The following is an 18,295-nucleotide window of genomic DNA, read 5'->3' as shown; positions in this document are numbered from 1 at the left end:
TGGTACAGGTCCGGGGTCACCTGGGGGGGGGGGGGTGGGAGGGGAACCTGCTTAGCCCAGGATCCTTCCTGCTGCATTTGCAGGAGTCCGGGGGTTCTCTGCTCATGCTAGCTCCCCTCCCCCAACCCCGACTCCACCAACCAGAGAACAGTGCCACCCTTCCCCTGTCCTAGCTGACTGCAGAGAGGGCCCTGCGGAAGTCCTCTGGACCCATACCCCTCCCAGCCTCTGCTCACATCCCCCTCACCTGGATTCGGTCGGGGACCCCCGTGCTGTCCATGCGGCTAGAGACATTCACCGTGTTCCCCCAGATGTCATACTGCGGCTTCCGAGCCCCAATGACGCCTGCCACAACTGGGCCCATGTTCAGCCCTGGGGTAGGTGGGGACAGCAGTTAAGAAATCGAGAGCAGTAGCTGTTCCACAGTCAGCCCAGGGAGGCACCCACCTCCTGGCACCTTTAGAAGGACCCAGAGAAGCAACTGGAAAAGGGACAAGCCTCCTAGTTGTAAAGAATGGAAGACGCGGGCATATCAGCTGAGGAGCTCCCCCGAGTCAAGACGGCTATGCTAGAACAGCAGCTAATCTACCGATGTGCGCTCTGTGCCAACCACCCTGTAAGCGTTTTACACTATCTCATCCTCTCAACAGCCCCAAAAGGTAGGTATCATCCTTCCCACTTTACAGAAAAGATACGTGAAGTTGAAGTTAGACAACTTGCTAAATAAGCAAGTTAAGTGGAACAGCCAGAATTCAAAGCAGACAGTCTGACTCCAGAACCCATGCTATTAACCATTCCCATCCACCAGTTCGTCTGAGAGGAAGTGCCTCGTATCAGACTGGCCACAGAAAAGGACACGGGTACTGGAGTGTAGCTAAACCCGGTCTTGAATCCCAGTTCTGCCATTTACTAGTTGTATGACCTTGGCTGAGTTATTTACTCTCTCTGAGAGTCCATCTCTTTATCTGTAAAAGGGGATAATAATGTGAGGATTGATATGTGTTTTTAAAAAAAAAAAAAAAAAAAAAAAAAGGCCTGGGACAGTGCTTAGCACAGAGCAGGCCTTCAGTAAATGATCTCTGTTCTTACTATCAGACAATATAGGAGGTGGGAGAAAAGGAATGTCCCACAGGACTCCTGATGCGGAACATGAGACGCCATCCCCAGCCTGCTGCCCCAGCTTCACCCAGAAACGGCCCTGGGAAAACCTGCCATCTACCGGGCCCTCTCACCGATCTTCATCTGGAAATTGTTGAAGGAGTGCTCATTGATGTGCTTCATCTGCTCCATGAGCCGCATGGCGTAGTCGGCGAGGGCAGTGATGTGGGAGCGGCCCACCTGATCATAGGTGCTGGCATTCAGCCCAGAGGCAGCCATGTAGGTGCTACCAATCGTCTTGATCTTCTCCAGCTGCCGGAACCGCTCCTCGCTGATGATCTGGACAGCACAGGGGGACCCGGCTGTCAAGGCAGACAGGCCAAACCCAGCCCTGCCTCAAGCCTCAATCCTTGCCACGCCCTGGCCCCCTTCTCCACTTCCCTGGCTCAACACTCCCCTCCTTTCGGTAAGTGAGCCCCGCTTCCAGCTGCTGCTCTCAGTGCAGGACTAAGGAGCCGGGAAAACAGCCTCCCCTCACCGGGCAGCCGTCAAAACCCAAGCCAGGACTTGAGCACACAGCTCCAGGTCAACTTCGAGAGCCTGCCACAGAACCCGGCACCACAGGAGGGATATCAGGCGCCAATGATTCCAACCCTCACCTTTGGGGAAACTGAGTCCCGGGCTGAGGAAGTGCCTTCCCTCCAGAATAGGGAACAACCCATTCCTGACCTGGATGTTCAGGTCGCTTCTTCATATTTTGCTTCCATTTTCTCTATTCAGGGGATCATCTTGCTTACTTGGCCTCATGGGGCCACAGTCTACAGATTACCGGCTTCTTCTTCAGTGACCCCCACCTGCTACCTATCCTGGCCCCTCCACAGATCCTCACGTCCTCCTTTGCTCCCCAACAATGATGACCCTGCCCCACTGGGGCTGAGCTTGCCGCCTGTGACACCTTCGTGAGCACCTGCCCCTGACTCCACTGTACCCACCTTTACTCCTACCCCTGACGTCTCTGGGTCCCATCAGATCTCCCTTCCTCCTCCCAGTGCCAACCATCGCCTCCAATCCTGGCCTTCTTATCCAAAGTTCTCCCCACTCCTCTGGCCCCCAAGTCCCCCCACCCTCTGCCAGCACCAGCCGACTGGACAAGTACCTCATCGAAGTCAGCGATGATCTCGTTGAGCAGCCGCAGGCACTCGACACCCTCATTGTTTGCCTCTAGCTCCACATAGAACTCAGAGAAGTTGGCAATGGAGGCAAACATGACGGCCACACACTCACATGACTGATAGTAGAGCTCATCATTCCGGCGCTCCCGGGCAAGGAAGTGGGCGGCCACGTCCTTGGGCAGAATGTTATGTAGCAGCCGCCGGTTGTATGCCTGGAGCTCCTCCATCTCCTCCTTCTCCCCTGTTGCCTGTGGACACCACACCCATCACCCACTGCCCAACATTCACAAGGCGTGGGTGCAGCGGCCAACACCTGGAGATGGGCATCAGAGGGAACCACGTGGAAGAAGAAAGGCATGGACAGGCCTAAAGAACAGGCAAAGACGTAGAGGGGGCAGGGACAGGATGAGGCGGGGGATAGGGGAACGGGCACAGAGAAGGCATGGAGCCAGGGTGGGCTCGGGGCAGCCTGAGCCCCGGCCAGCCTAAGAGATGCCTGGCGTGGCCCAGGCCCTGCCCCTAGGATCTTCCCCCACCCCAGAGGCCCACCCAGTCACCTGCAGTTTCCAGAGGAAGTCCAGGCGGGCAGTTGATTCCACCTGCTGGGCATGCAGATACAGCGCCAGTGCAAACACCAGCAGAATCACGGGGGTCATATATTTGAGTGCCACCCTCCCCGCGGCTGAGCTGAGGGAAGCAGAGGCAAGCTCAGTGTCTGAAGGAGGCATCTGGCAGCCCCACCCTTTGTTGCCCTAGAGCCCTCACTCACCAGTCCAGCCCACTGAAGGTCTCGTTGGAAGAAGCCCTGGCAGGAAGACACAAGAGACAAAGTCATCGGTTCTTCCTGGGGTGCCAGGTCGGGGCACGGAAGGGGAGACAGAAACTGCATTTACTGAGCACCATAAATCAGGCACTAGGCCGAGGCTTTTGCTTCTATTAACTCATTAAGAGCAGAGGTTCCACTCCTGGCTCCACTACTCACCAGCTATGTGACCTGGGACAAGTTGCTTAACTCTCTAAGCCTCGGCTTCCTCATCAATCAGAGAGTGATCAGATCGAAACAATGCACGCAAAAGGCTTAGCAGAGCGCTTGGCATCAGCAAGCCTTCGATAAATGTTACTTACGATAATCTTTACAACTACTTGTGATACAGATGGCATTGCCGTTTTACAGATGAGGAAACTGAGGCTCAGAGAAGTTAATTCAACGATGCAAAGACACACAGCTAATAAGTGGCAGAGTAGGGATTCAAACAGCAGACTCCAGAGGCTTTTTCTACCGCACCATACATTTCTACCACATACCCCGAGGGGTGAGGCTTTGCAGAGGAAAAGCCAGTGTGTTGTCCCAGGCAAAGCCCTCAAGCGGGAGTCAGAGTTTTGGTTCCTTTCCTAGCCAGGGCTCTACCACCAAGCAGCTGTGTGACCTACAGGTAGTTAAGAGTGGATATGAAAGCAACATGCAAATGCGAGAGGGAATTTTTTTCTAATGTCTAGCCTAAACACCAAGGGATTTCCCAGGACTGGGGTTTCCCTGAGGGGACTGCTGGGGGTCGTGTGCCGCCTCCTTTCCCCCCCACATGTGAGGGGTGAGTGGTAGCATTCCAAGGGCACAGGGGGCTCACGGTGACCCAGCAGGGTCAAGAGGCTCCTGGGGGATTAAAGGGGCTGCGGATAAACTCACAAGCCATGGACGCCAAGCAGTAGGTCATAGTTGTCAAAGATGGTGGCCGGGGGACCCAGCAGAAGCAGCACCAAATAGATGAGCCCCAGGACAAAGATCATGGCCAACTTCCCGATGCTACTGATGTGCAGGAAGACGGAGCTGGCCAAGAGACTCAGCAACACGTTCCCGACGAAGTACTGGGGAGCGATGGCACAGGCAGCGTTGGGTGAAGGCAGAGGCCACGGCGCTCCCGTGCAGGCAGAACACCGCACGCCCCCACCTGACCCAAGCTCCCCTCCACAACCTCAAGCCCAAACCTCCTTCACCCTCCACACACCCCTAAAGCACACCAGGGCCCCGGGCTGCTCCTGGAGTTGGAGACTCTGGTGAGGTCCTGGGCCCCAGTGCCCAGCACCAGGCCTGGCACAGAAGAGTCGATAACCGGAACTGATCAGGACCACCCCCACCCCTTCCGAGCACCACTTGGACACCTCAGGGAAGCTGCAAGTGGGTGCGGTGCCCTCACACAGGGGAGCATCCAGGCCCAGTGAGTAATTGAGCTGCTGCAGGTGGCAGGCGGTGATGTCAGCAGGTGTTAAATTCAGCATCCGGGCTGCGCAAGTCCGTATGGGGGTGTGGTTACAGGTGAACTGCAGAAGTCGGGGGAGGTATATCAGGGTAACCGGGGAGGGGAGGGGTTACAAGGGCCACGCCTTATACCCCAGGGGCCCAACTTCTCACTGAGGGCTGACAAGAGGTAGGGGGAGCAAGGAGGGAGGACAGGGGTTAACCTCACCCGTGCTTTGGGCAGGAAACGTGTCTCATTCCTCTCTGTAACCCCAGCACCCAGAACAGTGCTTGCAACAGAGGAGGGGCAGAAAAATTCCCACTGGAACTTTACCATGTTGGCGATGGCAGAGGTGAACACAAGCAGGACGGAAAAGATGCCAACCGCGGTGCTATGTGCCCGCGAGCGGACGATGCTGCGAGACAGACGTCGCAGGGCCTGAGGGAACAGCTGCCGGGAGGCGGGAGACAGAGAGACGGAGGCCACGTCAGCCAACAGGTAAGGTCCCCCAGGGACGGGGCCCAGTGGCAGAGGCTCGGCCTTCTCCTCCCTCCCCGCCCTTGGCCTGGCCTCCCCCACCAGCCCTGGAAGGCCCCCCACGTACAGAGCCACAGGAGTACACGGCGCAGGTCAGCACGGTGACCAGCAACAGCAGGAAGATACCGGCATAGATCCCAAGCATCGGGGCTGAGCTGGGGCGGAAGAGGGCCAGGGAAAATGTTACTCTGGGAGATCTGGACATCCTCGACCCACTCCCTGGGCAGGCAGGACGTGGGCCCCAGGGACTGTGTGCTTGCGAGGATGTTTAGGAAGGTTGTGGGAAGTGGTAGCGGGAGGAGAAGCCAAGCGAGGAGGGACAGGGCTCTCACGGTGGGAAGACGAGGAGCTGGATGAAGCAGATGAAGCAGAAGACCAACAGGGCACAGGCCACGTAGGCTCCGAAGCGGGGGTCCACCTTTCGCGAGTACTGAGGGAGAGGAGACTGAGCTGGGCGCTGGCTCCGCCCTGGAGAAGGCAGGGCACTACCAGTTGGCCCAGTTGATATGAATCCCCACTGTGCCCTGCGGTCACCTCCCCGCTCCCCAGAAACCTCACCCGTGCTCAGACTTCCCTGCCGGGGCCTCCCCTCCTCCCCCAGCCCTCCTCCATCTGCCCGTGCATCCCCCAAACCTTCTTTTCAAGATCCTCTCTCTGGAAGGTGAGCAGGAACCGGCGCACGTGGTCCTTGCGCAGCTGATCAATGCTGCGGGCATCGATGGCACGGCCCAGGAACTCGTCTACCTCATCCTCAGGGTTCAGGGCGTCCTGGGCACCCCGGCTGAGGGCAGGGGACATGGCTTCACCGGGTGCCTGAGCACTGCCATGTGACAGGCGATGAGAAGGGAGGGGCGCAGGAAGCACTCAAAGAAGGAGCGTGAGGCGGGCGGGTGGCACCTGCTCCCATGAGACACATCTAAGGTCCAGGGAAGAGGGGGATCTTGGCTCCCCGCAACCCCGCCCCAGGGTGCAAGTGCCTTCGCCCAGCCCTTCTTCCCTACTCAACAACCTGACTTACTTGTCTTTGCTGGAATCATCAATGCCCTGGAGAAAGGGACAGAGTGTGCGAGTGAGGTGAAGGGCAGGCGACCTTCACCTCTACAATCCCTTCCCCACCCTCAGCACTGCGCTGACGGCTCTCCCCATAGACTCTTGGGGGATTGGGACCCCTGGGGTGAAATCAATCCCCCCTATCCCCAATTCCAGAAACTACGGAGAGGCAGCCATGACAAGGAAGGCAGAAGAGGCAAGGAGGACACAGAGTGCTGAGGGAGACAGGAAAGCGAGGCCCCAGGTCCCAGCGCCGTGGGCCCCTCACCATCTGCCGGAAAGCCTTGGAGTCCTTGGTCCGGGAGAAGGTGCGGTCGGGCACCCAGCGTGGCATCAGCCCCTCCACGGAGTTGGCCCGCGCCCGCTGCAGCTTGGCCAGCATGGCCTTCTCCTCCTTCTGTGTGGGCAGCGTGGGCACAGGCTGGGAAGAGGGGCCCAGGGAAGGCCTCTGCCAGCTCCCCCCCTCTGCCCCTCTCCCCATCTGCCCAGCCCCGCCCCACCCCGGCCCTGACCCGTTTCTGGCTGGCCCCCAGGACGAGGAAGGTCTCAATGTGCTGCTCCTTGAGGTAGGCGTTGCGCTCCCCACCACGGCCCGGCTCCACCTCGTAGTCCCCGTTCAGGTACTGCAGCGTGGCGCGAGTGATGTGGATGCGGCTGCGCGGGACAGGAGGGTGAGACCCCTGCTCTGCCAGGGGCTCCCGTCCCTCGCCCCCTGGACGCACGCTCACCCGGCCCGGCCCCCGGCCTCCATGTGATTGGCCAGAGTCACGTCATTGGACCACACGTCGAACTGCCACTTCCGCAGGCCAAGGACGCCGCAGTGCACGCGCCCGCTGTGGATGCCCACGCGCATGTTCACGTTCACACCCGTCACCTCGCGCACCAGCCTGGGAGGAGGCGGCCTGGCTTAGCTCCTGGCACAGTCCAGCCCAGAGCCCAGGCCCTGTGCTCGCCTTGGAGCCAAGTGGGCAAGGACAGACCCAGTCGCAGGGCACACGGCACACCCTCAGCAGGACACGGGCAAGAGGCTGCGTGGGGCCCAAGGACAAATGTTTGGGAGCCCTGTTCACCGGCAGGAGCCCAGCAGCATCTTATGGGACTGAGCTAGGAGAGGAGGAATCACTACCCTCCCTTTGGGCCTACTCAGCTGGCATCTTCTCCAGCCCAAATCCCCCTCATCCTGGCTCCCCCTACCCCATCCCAGCTGGCTGGAGTCTAAGGTGCACAGGGGTCTTCACGCAGGCTGCAGAAAGATCCTTTCCCCTCCCCAGTGATGGATCTCCAAGACAGGCAGACAGCCAAGACTGAGAAAAAGTCCCGAGGACACATCAAAGGGTAGGAGCAGGCTGGGGCACCCTCAGTTCCAAGAAGCCTGGGAGGGGACGGTGCTCACGAGATGGCCTCGATCATGTCCACCCCCATCTCCACACAGCAGTGGGCATGGTCTGCCCGGGCCTCGGGCAGCCCTGACACACAATAGTAACAGTCCCCTAAGATCTTGATCCTCAGGCAGTGATTTTCCTAAAGGAGAAAGAGTGGGGGGGGAGTCACCTTTACTCCAGCCCAGCCTGCCTGGCCCACTACCCTCACTGCAGATTCCATCGGCCGCCATCCCCCAAGGCCACTGCCAATGAGGTTTGCCCTCACCCCGTCGGCCCCACCCCCAAGCCCTAGCACCCTCACCGCAGCCAGCTTGTCAAACCGGGCAAAGAGCTCGTTCAGGGTCATGACCAGCTCCTGCGCCGTGCACTGGGATGCCAGGCTGGTGAAGCCTTCAATGTCCGCAAACAGGATGCTGAGGAGGACGGCAGAAGATGGAAGGGCCACGTGGCCCTCAAAGACTCCCAGATCCCGCACCTCTCCCGGCATCCTCCCCACCCCGACCCTACCTGACATTGTCATGCTTCTGGATGTAGATCTTGTGAAACATCATGTCCTCTTTCTTTGTGTTGATGTCTTCTTTCATCTCCATGGCGACATGCTGGGGCAACACAGACAGCAGCAGCCGCTCCTAGACCGGTGGTTTCAACAGAGGACCACCATCGTCTTGGCCTCACATTTTAATCCTTCCTGGTCCCTCCACATCCCCAAAACCCTCCCAGACCTGCCTGGAGACCTGAGCTTCCCTTCTGGACCGTGGCCTGACCCTTCCCCATTAGAGTCCTCAGCAGACATACATCCCGGCCTTCTCTGACTACACCCCACTCAACCCCTCAGATGCACTCCATCTACTCCCTCCCACCCTCAGACAGGACAGGAACCCCAGCGTCAAAGGACCTCTGTGATGCCCGATCAGGGGGAACCATTCACACTATTCCACGGAGTTGCATGAGATGGTGGATCCAATCTGCAAGCGATTTGCAGGTGAGATGGGGGAAGGCCGTGATCGGGGTGGCGGGGGGGGGCAGCCCCACCTGCTGCCGATTCTCATGCTGCAGGTGCAGCCGGGCCTGGATGTAACCACGGGTCTCCTGAAAGGCCTGGCGCTGAGACACCTCAGCCGGGTAGTGTGTGCAGATGCCAATGACGTTGGTGCAGAGGAACAGCAGCATGTTGGCGCCGAGCTGCAGAGGGGTGGCAGAGGCAAATGGTGACCACTCCCCAACACACACAGGTGCAACTAGCTAGGCTCTCTGTAGATGCACTGCTTTGGGGAAGAAGCCAGGATCCTGTGCCCTGTCTTTCCCAAGCTGTCCCCACCCCTGCAATACCTCCCCATGCCCACAGGACTCCAGCTCCCCGCCTGGATCACTCCATGGCTAGAAATGTGATCTTCTCACAGCTCCTGGGAGCAGAAGCGCTGACCAGGGCCAGGTAGGTCCCAGGGCCTGGGCCCAGCACACTATGATTCCCTGCCCCACAAACACCCCAAACGAAAGACAAACGATGGAAAAAAAAAAAAAAAAAAAAAAAAAACAGATGATGCTCCTTGGGCAAGTGGTTCTCCTCGCAGGACGACACCCAGGAGACCTGAGCTCTACATCTTCCTGTGAGTGCCCAGGACAAGTCACCTCATCTCTAGGGGCCTGTTCGCTCATCTAGAACCTGGAGAGGGAGAATAAGATCTCCAAGGTCCCTCCCTGCCCTGACATAAATTAATATAACAATAATTCTATTATTATCATTACCGGAGCTAATTTGTTGGCTGCCTACAAACATGCCTAGATGCTATAGGTGTCCTCTGTACGTTAACGAACGCACTTCTTACACACAACTCTATGAAATCGGTAGCACTATCTCATTTGAAAGGTGAGGGACTCAGGCACAGAGAAGCTATGTAACTTGCCCAAGATCACACAGCTGGTAGTAGCCAGTGTGGGACTTGAGTCCAGGAGAGTCAGACTCCAAAGCTGTGTCCTAACCCTACTGTAAACGACATTCCGGGTTCCCAGGATTCCGACTCACTCCACTCACCTAAGCTCTTAAGGCCCAGCCTCAGAACCCAGGCTTGGGAATCATCGATTCTACTGACACAAAGAACCCTTCGGAACTGGGATGGGGTGCCACCGTGCCTGGCCACGCCCAACACTCGGCCCAGCCAGGCCCCACGCCCTAGGACCCCGATCCTCGATCCTCGGATGTTCCGCCCTCAGGCATCAGCAGCAGCACTGACTGGAGAGCAAGTCTAAGGGAAACCGACCTCAGTGTTTCTGGAAATTCAGGGGTTAACCTGGAACTTGTGGCTCCACCCCAGAGTTGGCTGGGGCAGGGCTCTGGTCTGGGGAGAAGGGAGGGCAAGAGCACCAAGTGGAAGCCAGGAGTTCTGGGCTCTGCCCGGAACCAGAACTAGGCCTGCAAACTTGGGCATGTCACTCAGTCTCTGGGACCTTAGTTTCATTTTCCTTGTATAAGATGGAGGGGGTCCGGCTAACCCCCAGCCATCTCCAGCTCCCGTCCTCTAGGATTGGCCTCCCAGCTTCCCTTCTCAGTCCAGCTCACAAGGCCCCCCCTCCCAGCAGCAGGGGTGAAGAGGGGGGCACACTATCTCCCCCGGGGGTTTCTAAGAATAGCCCCCAGTGGGGGAGAAGGAAAGGGGGGCAAACCAGGCAACTTCCCTTCCTGGCCCCAGGAGCCCAAGAGGAAAATGTGAGTCATGGTGGAGGGAAAGGGAAGGGGGACAAGAGACCGAAATAGATCTGTACACAGACCCCTATCCGACTGTGAGAAAAAATGGATGTCAGGGCACTGTAGGAGACTCCAGGCTGGGCTGGGGCACTGGGTGAAACCGCTCAGTGTGTCTGAGTGAGCAGGTCATAGGAAGATGAAGTGGCTGGATCCGGGAAGGGGCTGACCAAGGAGCCTAGAGAGGAGGCCACAGCCCCACCCTACCCAGAAACCTGTAAGCCAGCTGGGTGCAGAGAACCTGTATGCCAACTGGATGTAGAATCTAGGCATGTTCTCAGCTCAGAGAAGTGTATGGGCCGCCCTGGCCCCAAGGACTGGCACAGGGCAGGGGCAGCTTTCTTCACTCGCCCACTGGGCGAGGCTGCAGCTGGGTGCCCCGGAGAGGCAGGAGACTGGTATAGTCCTGGCCTCCATGGGACTGCGCCTCCCCCAGTCAGGCCCTGGGCTTGGCTCTGGGCACCATGCCAGCTGAGGGCAGGGAAGAGACACCCACCTACCCCAGCCAGCCAGAGAGGATGGGGGAAGGGAGGCACCACCTCCAAGCTCCTCCTTCCCCAAGAGGGCAGTCCAGCGCCAAAGCCCAGTGTGACAGCTACCCTGGAGAGAAACTGGGGGCTAGCAGTGGCAGAAGGACCCTGGCCCTTTAAGAGATCTGACAGTGCCCTGCGGGTATGTGCTCCACAAACAAACTGGCTATAAGGTTACTCTTAAAAAGGTACATTCTGTTCCACAGGCTGGGCAGGGAAGGGCATCATGCCAGAGCACCCAGCTTCGCACCCTGGGAGCCCCAGGCAACTTCCTCTTTGTAGGTGGGGCTAGGGTGGGCTACAGGCCACAAGCCCTGGACAAGGCAGAGGCTGGCTCCCTCAAACCTTGAGCGAGACAGAGGACAGCACCGTCTAAATCAGGGTGCCAATGGAGGGATCTTGAGGTGTGCTGGCTGGGGGGCTGTGCCTACAGCCTCCCCTAAAGGATCAGCTGGGCAAGAGTCCCTGTCCCTGGTGAGGGGGATGACACGAGACAGCCAAATCCACCGGCTCACATCTCTCTGCAAGGGACATCCGGGAAGTCCCTTCACTGGGAACCATCCCCTACAGCATCCCCACAGCTCCCTGCCTCCAGGTGAGAGCGCTATGCTGTCGGGTTTTACTCCACTCAGAGAGGGTGGGGCCCTGAGAGCAACATCATGAGGTAGATACTATTTTCATCCCAGTTTTACAGACTGGGAAACGAAGGCTGGGAGAGGCAAGGTTAGCTGTCTACGATCTCACAGAGAAGAATGCAGCCCACTGGACAACCGGGCTGCCTGCAGCCAAGCCTCTACGACAGCCTCACCTCACACACCACTCTGAAGCCAGAGGCGGAAGCCCACAGGGGCAGAGAGCCTCAAGGCAGGCTGCCAGAGCCCTGGTGCCCCGTGGGAAAAGAGCGGGATGCGGTCGGAGCCTAAAGCCCCTCTCGTCAACAGTCCAGCCCCAAACTACTCCCGGCCCAGGACAGAACTGACCCACTCATCACCTTCCCTGTCCTCCCGGAGCTGGCCTCAGTCCAGGAGAGAGGCAACTCCTCCCTTGCTAACTCCATCCAAAACCTACTCGATCCCTCCAGATCGCCACTTAGAGCTGCCCCGCAGGGAAGGCACCAGGCCCTGAGTCTCAAGTGTCAACTTGGGGCCGGAGATGCCAAAGTCTGGATGTAGCCTACCCAGCCCTCTCAGCCCTGCCCCAACCCCGGGGCTGAACGTCGCCTGCCCACCTCCAGCCTCACATTGGGTCTCTACAGATTATGCTATTTCAAGGGCCTCAGGCTAAAGAGCTGTAGACTGTGGCCCACGGGGACAGAGCACAGGCTTTAGGTTCTGGAGCCCTCCCTTCCCTTAGCAGTGCCTTCTGCCCCAGATCCCAAATGGAGACCCACCCCTCCTCCCAGATACAGCCAGACGTCCCTCCCCCGTGTCCACCCGTGACTCTCCCACCCTCGATTAGCAGACCCCTTCTCATTCCCGGACTGGTGCCCCCACGCCTACCTCCCCGACCACCCACCTGCTTCCAGAGGAAGGCATCACCACGGTTGAGTTGCCAGGCCAAGATCAAGTGCAGGGTGGAGAGGCCCAGGCCACTGAAGACAGCGGCCCGCATGCGGATGGGGAGGAGCGTGTAGGTGATGTAGACGAAGAACACGGGGCACCAGAGGCCTACAGAAGGGCTGCGGGGGCTGGCTGCCAGGGCGCCGCCGACCTGCACGGCTGCCAGGATGCCCAGCACCACGTAGCTCACCAGCCACATGGAGTCCTGGCGGAAGCTGTGTCGGTTGCACACCACCATGAGCGCCACGAACAGGATGGCGGCGCAGGCCAGCAGGGCCACGTAGGCAGGCTGAGGGTGGGCAGGCGCCGCGTGGAAGGCCAGCAGCACGGCCGTGAGCAGCACGAGCACCGCCATCAGCAGTGTCAGGCTGCTCTGGTTCATCTGGAAAAAGTACCTCTGGTACAAGCGCTCCAGCTTGGCCGAGCGGAACTGCTTCGACTGGAACACCCGCACCAGCCGGCGCCAGCAAGCTCGCCTGCTCCTGGCGGCCGCGTCGGGGGCCCCCTCAGCGGCCCCGACCGCCACGGTCGCCTCAGGGTCCTCGAAGCCCAGGGCCACGGCCCGCAGCCCCAGCTCCGGGCCCTTGCCTGGGACACCCCTCCGGATGAAGGCCTCCTCCTGCCAGGGGCACCGAGGCGCGGCTGCGGGGCTCGGGCTGGGTGGCTGTGCACCCTGAAAGCAGCTCATATAACGGGGTGTGCAGAAGCCGCTGGAGCGAGTCCCGCGGCGTGGACGCTTCTGCCCATTGCGCTCGCCCCAGGCTGTTTTCCGTTCATCCACTTTGGGGACCAGGAGGCCACTAAACCATGACATCCTGCTGGGAGGAAAGGAATGAGGTGGTGTTAATACCACCGTTCCTGCCGCCACCAGCAGCCTTCATTAACCGAGCGCTTCCCGTGACCAAGCTGAGCACCTCAGACACATCCTCCTCCTGAAATGACTCTGAGGAAGACCAGGGTATCCCCATCCACCAGGTGAGGAAACTGAGGCAGAGGGAGGTGAAGTCACTTGCCGAGATCAAGCAGTCACACAAGTGTGAGAACCAAAATTCTACCCCAGATCTGTCTGACTCCAAAGCAATTCATTTAAACATTCACCTCTTCCCTAAAAGGCACTGATTTCTTGGTGGTTACAGACCCACTCGAGTGCCTGTCAATGAGAAAAGCCGCCCAGCTGAAGAGAGGGAGGGCACAGCCCAAGCAAGGGCAAGCACCACCCCGCACCGGGAGACTGCTGCCACGGGTGTCCCAGTGGAACCTGATCCTCTGATTTTTCAACAGAAGCTGAATTGTAAAAAATGGAGGCTTTAACATGACATCTCCTGACTTTTAAACGTTGGCAAGTAATTGACATTCTTCAACACTGCAAGCCAAATAAATCACATCTACGGAATGAATTCAGCCTGTGAGCTGCCAATCGGTGACCTCTGTACCACAGGGAATCTCTCTCCACATCCGTCCCCATCACACTCACACACTGTGCACACTTCACCGAGTTAAACTCAACTCCTCCCTCCGGTTACAGCTTCAACACAACTTCCTCAGGAAGATGTCCCAGCTCCCCCACCCAGACGAAGTTTGGTCCCCTGTTCACTCTCCATACATTTCCTCCATGGTACTGATCACCATTATCATTAAATCATCCCTTGTTTAATGTGTGACTCTGCCCCTCTGACTCTAAATCTTAGGAGGGAAGGGATGATATCTATTTTGCTCAGCGCTTTATCCCCACCCCCAGGTACCTCAAATACTGAGCCTGGCTCATAGTAGGAACTCCACCAATTTATAAGTTGAAAAGAGAGAAGGAAACCCAGCTCAAGAGCATTGGCATAGAGAAGTTAACGTGAGATAATAATAACGATATGATTCTTCATCTTTGTCACTGCACTCCAGCCCTCTTAACCTCTTTGCTGTTCCCCAACACACCGTGCACGGGACAGCCTGGGACCTTGGTGCCTGCTGTTCCCTCTGCCTAGAATAAGAGCTCCTCCAGGTCACAGCTCAAATGTCCCCTTATCAGTGAGCTTTCCCTGACCACTCTATTAAAATAGCAACCCCCTTTCCTGGAGCTCCCTATCTCTCTTCCGAGCTTTATGCTTTATTTTTCTCCACAGCTCTTATCAGCAGCTGCCATTCTATATATTTTTCTTATTTGTTCATTGTCTGTCTCTCCTAACTGGAATGTCAACTTCATGAGGGCAAGGATTTTGGCCTGCTTTGCCCACTGCTACATCTGCAACACCTGGTAGGGTCTAAATAAATGTTCGTTGAGTAGATAGGCGGGTAGGTGGGTGGATGGATGGATGGATAACACTCCCATGCACTTTCCCTCTGCTTGAAACTTTTCGAGGTCCTTTCACATACCTAAGTCCATCTGATCTTCACCAAAACCCTGTGAGGCTGGTCCTGTGGCCATCTGGGGCACAGGACAGATTTGACAGCAAAAAAAAAAAAAAAAGAAGAAGAACTGAGGTCCACGGTAGTTTCATACAGCTGGCCCAAGTTCTAGAGATCACAAGTAATCAAGTCAGCCCCAAATCTCACGTCTCCAGGAGGAAAGTGTCTTGACCTGGGGGAGGGGGAGGACTCCATGACAACACCCTCAATGTGTCGCCCAGCTCAGGAGAAGGTGAGGGTGAGAGCACTGCCACCCACGGATGCCTGCGTCCCCACCAGGGCCACCCTCCTCCATGCCCACGGGGCACCCTGAGGGGCTCCTCGTACTTAAACCTGCAGAGCTAGCAGCACTGACATTTGTACTGACTAGGGCACAAGGGGGAGAATACCCAGAGCTTGCCCCGGGTGGCCACAGAACCAGACGCTCAAGCCACAGAAGCAGTGCTCCAAGCAGACACCCAGGGGCCCACAAAGCAGAAGGCGGACTGGGGACCTCTCTGCACATGCGAACCCCCCATCTCTGGTACGCCCTCCACCAAGTTCTCTTGGCATCCCTTCTCCTATATCCCACGGAGCAGCAGGCCCTTCAACCCCTTAACATCACCAACAGCACCATCTGGAGGGACAGATCAAAAATCCAAGACTTTTGGTCAGGCTGACATTTGGCAAAGGTCACCAAAGAAAATCTGGCTCTTCAAAACTCTTCATTAGAAACAAGATCTTTGGAGTGAGACCACGTTTCAAACCTTATTGTGATTCTTTGCTAGTCTCGCAGCCTTGGACAAGTTACTTCACCTCTCTATGTCACTTTCTTCATCTGTAAAATGGGAACAATAAGAGTTGCGAGGAAAGAATGTAACAGCACCCGTCAGGCATATAGTACACACTCAATAAACATTAGCTCTTCTCCTCACCCTACACCACTTTGAACCCAAAACCCTGCCAGCGTCCAAGAGATGGAAAGACAGGAAAATTGTGAGCAAAAACCCACACCTCCCCAGCCAGTCAGACGCCTGGCCCTATCAGTCCCTGTGTCCTCGGCTGTCAGTCCCGAGAGCTGCATGAGACAGAGCCCAGAGTAAGCAGGTTTCCCACCGCCCCCCATGACATTTTGCTTCAGCCTCCTCCCCCTCGCCAGTCCCCTGACCTGTCCTCACCGCCCCCCAACCCCACTGGCCAGACCTCTGTTCCCAAAGGACCTGTTTCTGGCCATGCTCCCAGCCCCCTGGAAGCACAGCCTAGCATATGGCTCATACCCACAGAGAAAGGCGCGTACACTGTCCAAGGGAATGCATGACCCTCCCAAGAACACTCTGACCCCACAAGTGGATAGCTTCAGAGATCTGTAATTGTCCAACCAACTGCAACCATCCCACCCTGGGCTCCATTCCAGGCACTGCCCATCTTGGAGAACTTACTCCTGGCACCCCACACCAGGCTGGTACGGCAGGGAACAGGGCAGGGCACTGTTCAAAGCCACAAAACTTCCCTATATAGGGCCCCAACCCTCCTTGTCCAGGAACCCATCACTATGAACCACAGACCACCTCCTTCCTCCCCAGAGACAGGCTCCTGAGCTTGTGCCTCTGACCCCCTCCTTCCCTGGGTCCTGGTTTCTTTGCTCTCTCTCACAGATCTGCTGCTCCAGGCACCACCGGCACCCAAGGATGAAGCCATGTCCATTCAGCCTGGCAGACCGATGCCCAGTGTCTCCCAGACCCCAGGTCCCTCCCGAACCTGGATCCTCCAGCCTGAGACCCAGAGTCTGAAGCAGGCCAGGGCCCAGCCCCAAGGATGGCTCTGCGCGCTGCTTCGCCCAAACCCTCTTCCTGGTCACCTCCTGTTCCCAGGAGGTGGCAAAAGGAGGCTCCAGGAGATTTAAAAGGACTTCAGAAAGTTCATGGAAGAAGGCACTGCCCAGGCAGGGCACTTCAGTGTCAGCACCGCCCACCCGGCTGGGACGTGGGCCTCAATTCCAGGCCTGTCCAGATGTAGAGAAACCTTCCCAGGGCCTGTATCTGGAGGTCCAGCAACCCTTCTCTTCCCTTCCCCAGCCCTTGGTCTCCCTAAAGACTGCACTGAGGTCCCACCTTCACCCCAACCATACAAACCCCACCAGGGTCCTCCAGTCACAGGGGTACTCCGGTAAGCAGAGGGTGTAGGAAAAGAGTCCACCGTCTGATTCCACCTCTAGCTTTTCAGTCAGGCCCCAGAGCCTGTTCCGAATAAAGTCTGCCCACCCTGCCCACCCTGCAGCGGGCCTGGACACCAGCCCTTTCATTCCCAAGGTCTGGGGTGAGGGGAGGGGGACTCCTGCAGACAGAGGGCATCCCTCCCTCCGCCCAGGCTGCCACCCCTTCCCCGAAGCACAATCACACTACCTCAAACTCGGAGTCTCGCCCACAGCCCTGCTGCAAAAACCTCAGGACAGCCCCTCCCCCAGTACATGCCTCTCCCCCTCTTCCCAGCAAGCCGGGAACTCGCCCCGGGTGGAGGAAGGGAAGCACAGGGCAGGGAGTGAGGGTGGGAGCCTTGAGCCCCGGACCCAGGACTCCTCGATCCCCCATCTTCTCCCGGACTTCCCTCCGCCAGCCTCGACGGCCTCAGGCTCCCCCCGCGCCGGCTTCCCCGCCCGGACCACAAAACTCCCGGGAGCCGCGCGGGAGTCTGCCAGCCGCACGGAGACCCGAGCGCCGAGCGCCGGGCGCCGCCGCCTCCCCAGACGCTCCTCCGCGCGGTCTCACCTGCCGGCCGCGGTCGGCGCCTCCCCGGGGCCTCCGCCCCGCCGCCGCCGCCGCGGGCTCCGGCCGGCCGGCCGGCCGTCCCACGGTCCTGCTCCGTGTCCGCGCGTCCCGGCAGTCCCTCCCGCCGTCCGCAGTCCGCCCGGCCCTCGCCCCCTCCCTTGTTGTCCAGCGCAGCCGCCCTCTACCCCGGATCCAGAAGTCCCCTCCCCGCCGGCTCCCGGACTCCCCGCCTTAAAGGCACAAGCTCCTTTTGTCTGGACACCCCCTCCCCCTCCCCGGGCGCCGGGCAGGGTGGCCGGCTCCCCTTCGAAGGAACGGGGTAGGGGTGGGGGAGACCGAAGAATGGAACCCCTCCCTCCGCGCGCCCCCTCCTCTCCTCCGGCCGCTCCCTCCCCCAGTCTTGGGAAAACAAGCGGCTACTGTTCTGGGATCAAGACCCCGGGAAGGAGCGGGCCGTCCAGCCCGCTCCCCTTTCCGTCCACCCCCGGGCCGCGTCCTCCAGCATTCTCTTCCCACCCTCACCCCAGGGGTCCCCAAGGGCGCCGGGCAAACCCACCCTCTAGCAGCGATTACCAGCCCCCTCCCGCCCAGCACACCGAGGGTCGGCTTCCTTCCTGGCGGGGTCCCCTAATCTGAACCGGTGCCCAGCACCCACTCCTCATCCCCCCCTCCCCTCCTCCCTCCCCCAGCCCCCACCCTGCCATTCCCGCCCCGCCTGCCACGGCCCAGCTCCCCGCCCCCCAGGGAACTCAGTTTAATAATTAATTAAGATTTCATTCCACAAGGCGCCAGGTGTGTGCGGCCTGCTTCCCCCACACACCGCTTTTTCCCTCCTCCCCCAACCCTCCGGGG

The 18,295-nt window shown here is 58.6% G+C and overlaps 1 protein-coding gene across 12 annotated transcripts in view; it reads right to left on the bottom strand.

Moving 5' to 3' along the window:
- Positions 1-17,574, bottom strand: part of ADCY6 (adenylate cyclase 6) — a 20,366-nt gene extending 2,792 nt beyond the window's left edge. For 4 of the 12 annotated variants that reach the window (XM_028491378.2, XM_007107520.4, XM_028491384.2 and 1 more), the window contains exons 1-23: positions 17,444-17,574; positions 15,446-15,516; positions 14,667-14,718; positions 12,259-13,120; positions 8,506-8,655; positions 7,981-8,102; positions 7,775-7,886; positions 7,485-7,612; positions 6,820-6,978; positions 6,604-6,745; positions 6,360-6,488; positions 6,060-6,085; positions 5,675-5,822; positions 5,374-5,471; positions 5,109-5,196; positions 4,838-4,954; positions 4,428-4,586; positions 3,955-4,133; positions 3,040-3,075; positions 2,828-2,957; positions 2,255-2,518; positions 1,233-1,437; positions 248-372 (exon numbers count right to left, since the gene is read on the bottom strand). In XM_028491378.2, the coding sequence (XP_028347179.1) occupies positions 248-372; positions 1,233-1,437; positions 2,255-2,518; positions 2,828-2,957; positions 3,040-3,075; positions 3,955-4,133; positions 4,428-4,586; positions 4,838-4,954; positions 5,109-5,196; positions 5,374-5,471; positions 5,675-5,822; positions 6,060-6,085; positions 6,360-6,488; positions 6,604-6,745; positions 6,820-6,978; positions 7,485-7,612; positions 7,775-7,886; positions 7,981-8,102; positions 8,506-8,655; positions 12,259-13,116 (3,375 nt within the window). In that variant the 5' untranslated portion in view covers positions 13,117-13,120; positions 14,667-14,718; positions 15,446-15,516; positions 17,444-17,574. Of the gene's footprint in view, positions 1-247; positions 373-1,232; positions 1,438-2,254; positions 2,519-2,827; positions 2,958-3,039; positions 3,076-3,954; positions 4,134-4,427; positions 4,587-4,837; positions 4,955-5,108; positions 5,197-5,373; positions 5,472-5,674; positions 5,823-6,059; positions 6,086-6,359; positions 6,489-6,603; positions 6,746-6,819; positions 6,979-7,484; positions 7,613-7,774; positions 7,887-7,980; positions 8,103-8,505; positions 8,656-12,258; positions 13,121-14,666; positions 14,872-15,445; positions 15,517-17,443 lie in introns of those variants that run through there. The other 8 variants (XM_055085647.1, XM_055085648.1, XM_028491379.2 and 5 more) reach the window with 8 other exon arrangements.
- Between the last annotated feature and the right edge of the window lie 721 nt (positions 17,575-18,295).

Source organism: Physeter macrocephalus, chromosome 6, assembly GCF_002837175.3.
Source record: "Physeter macrocephalus isolate SW-GA chromosome 6, ASM283717v5, whole genome shotgun sequence".
Taxonomy (NCBI): domain Eukaryota; kingdom Metazoa; phylum Chordata; class Mammalia; order Artiodactyla; family Physeteridae; genus Physeter; species Physeter macrocephalus.
The sequence above is the reverse complement of the archived record's forward strand: the minus strand, read 5'-3'. Positions and strand labels throughout refer to the sequence as shown.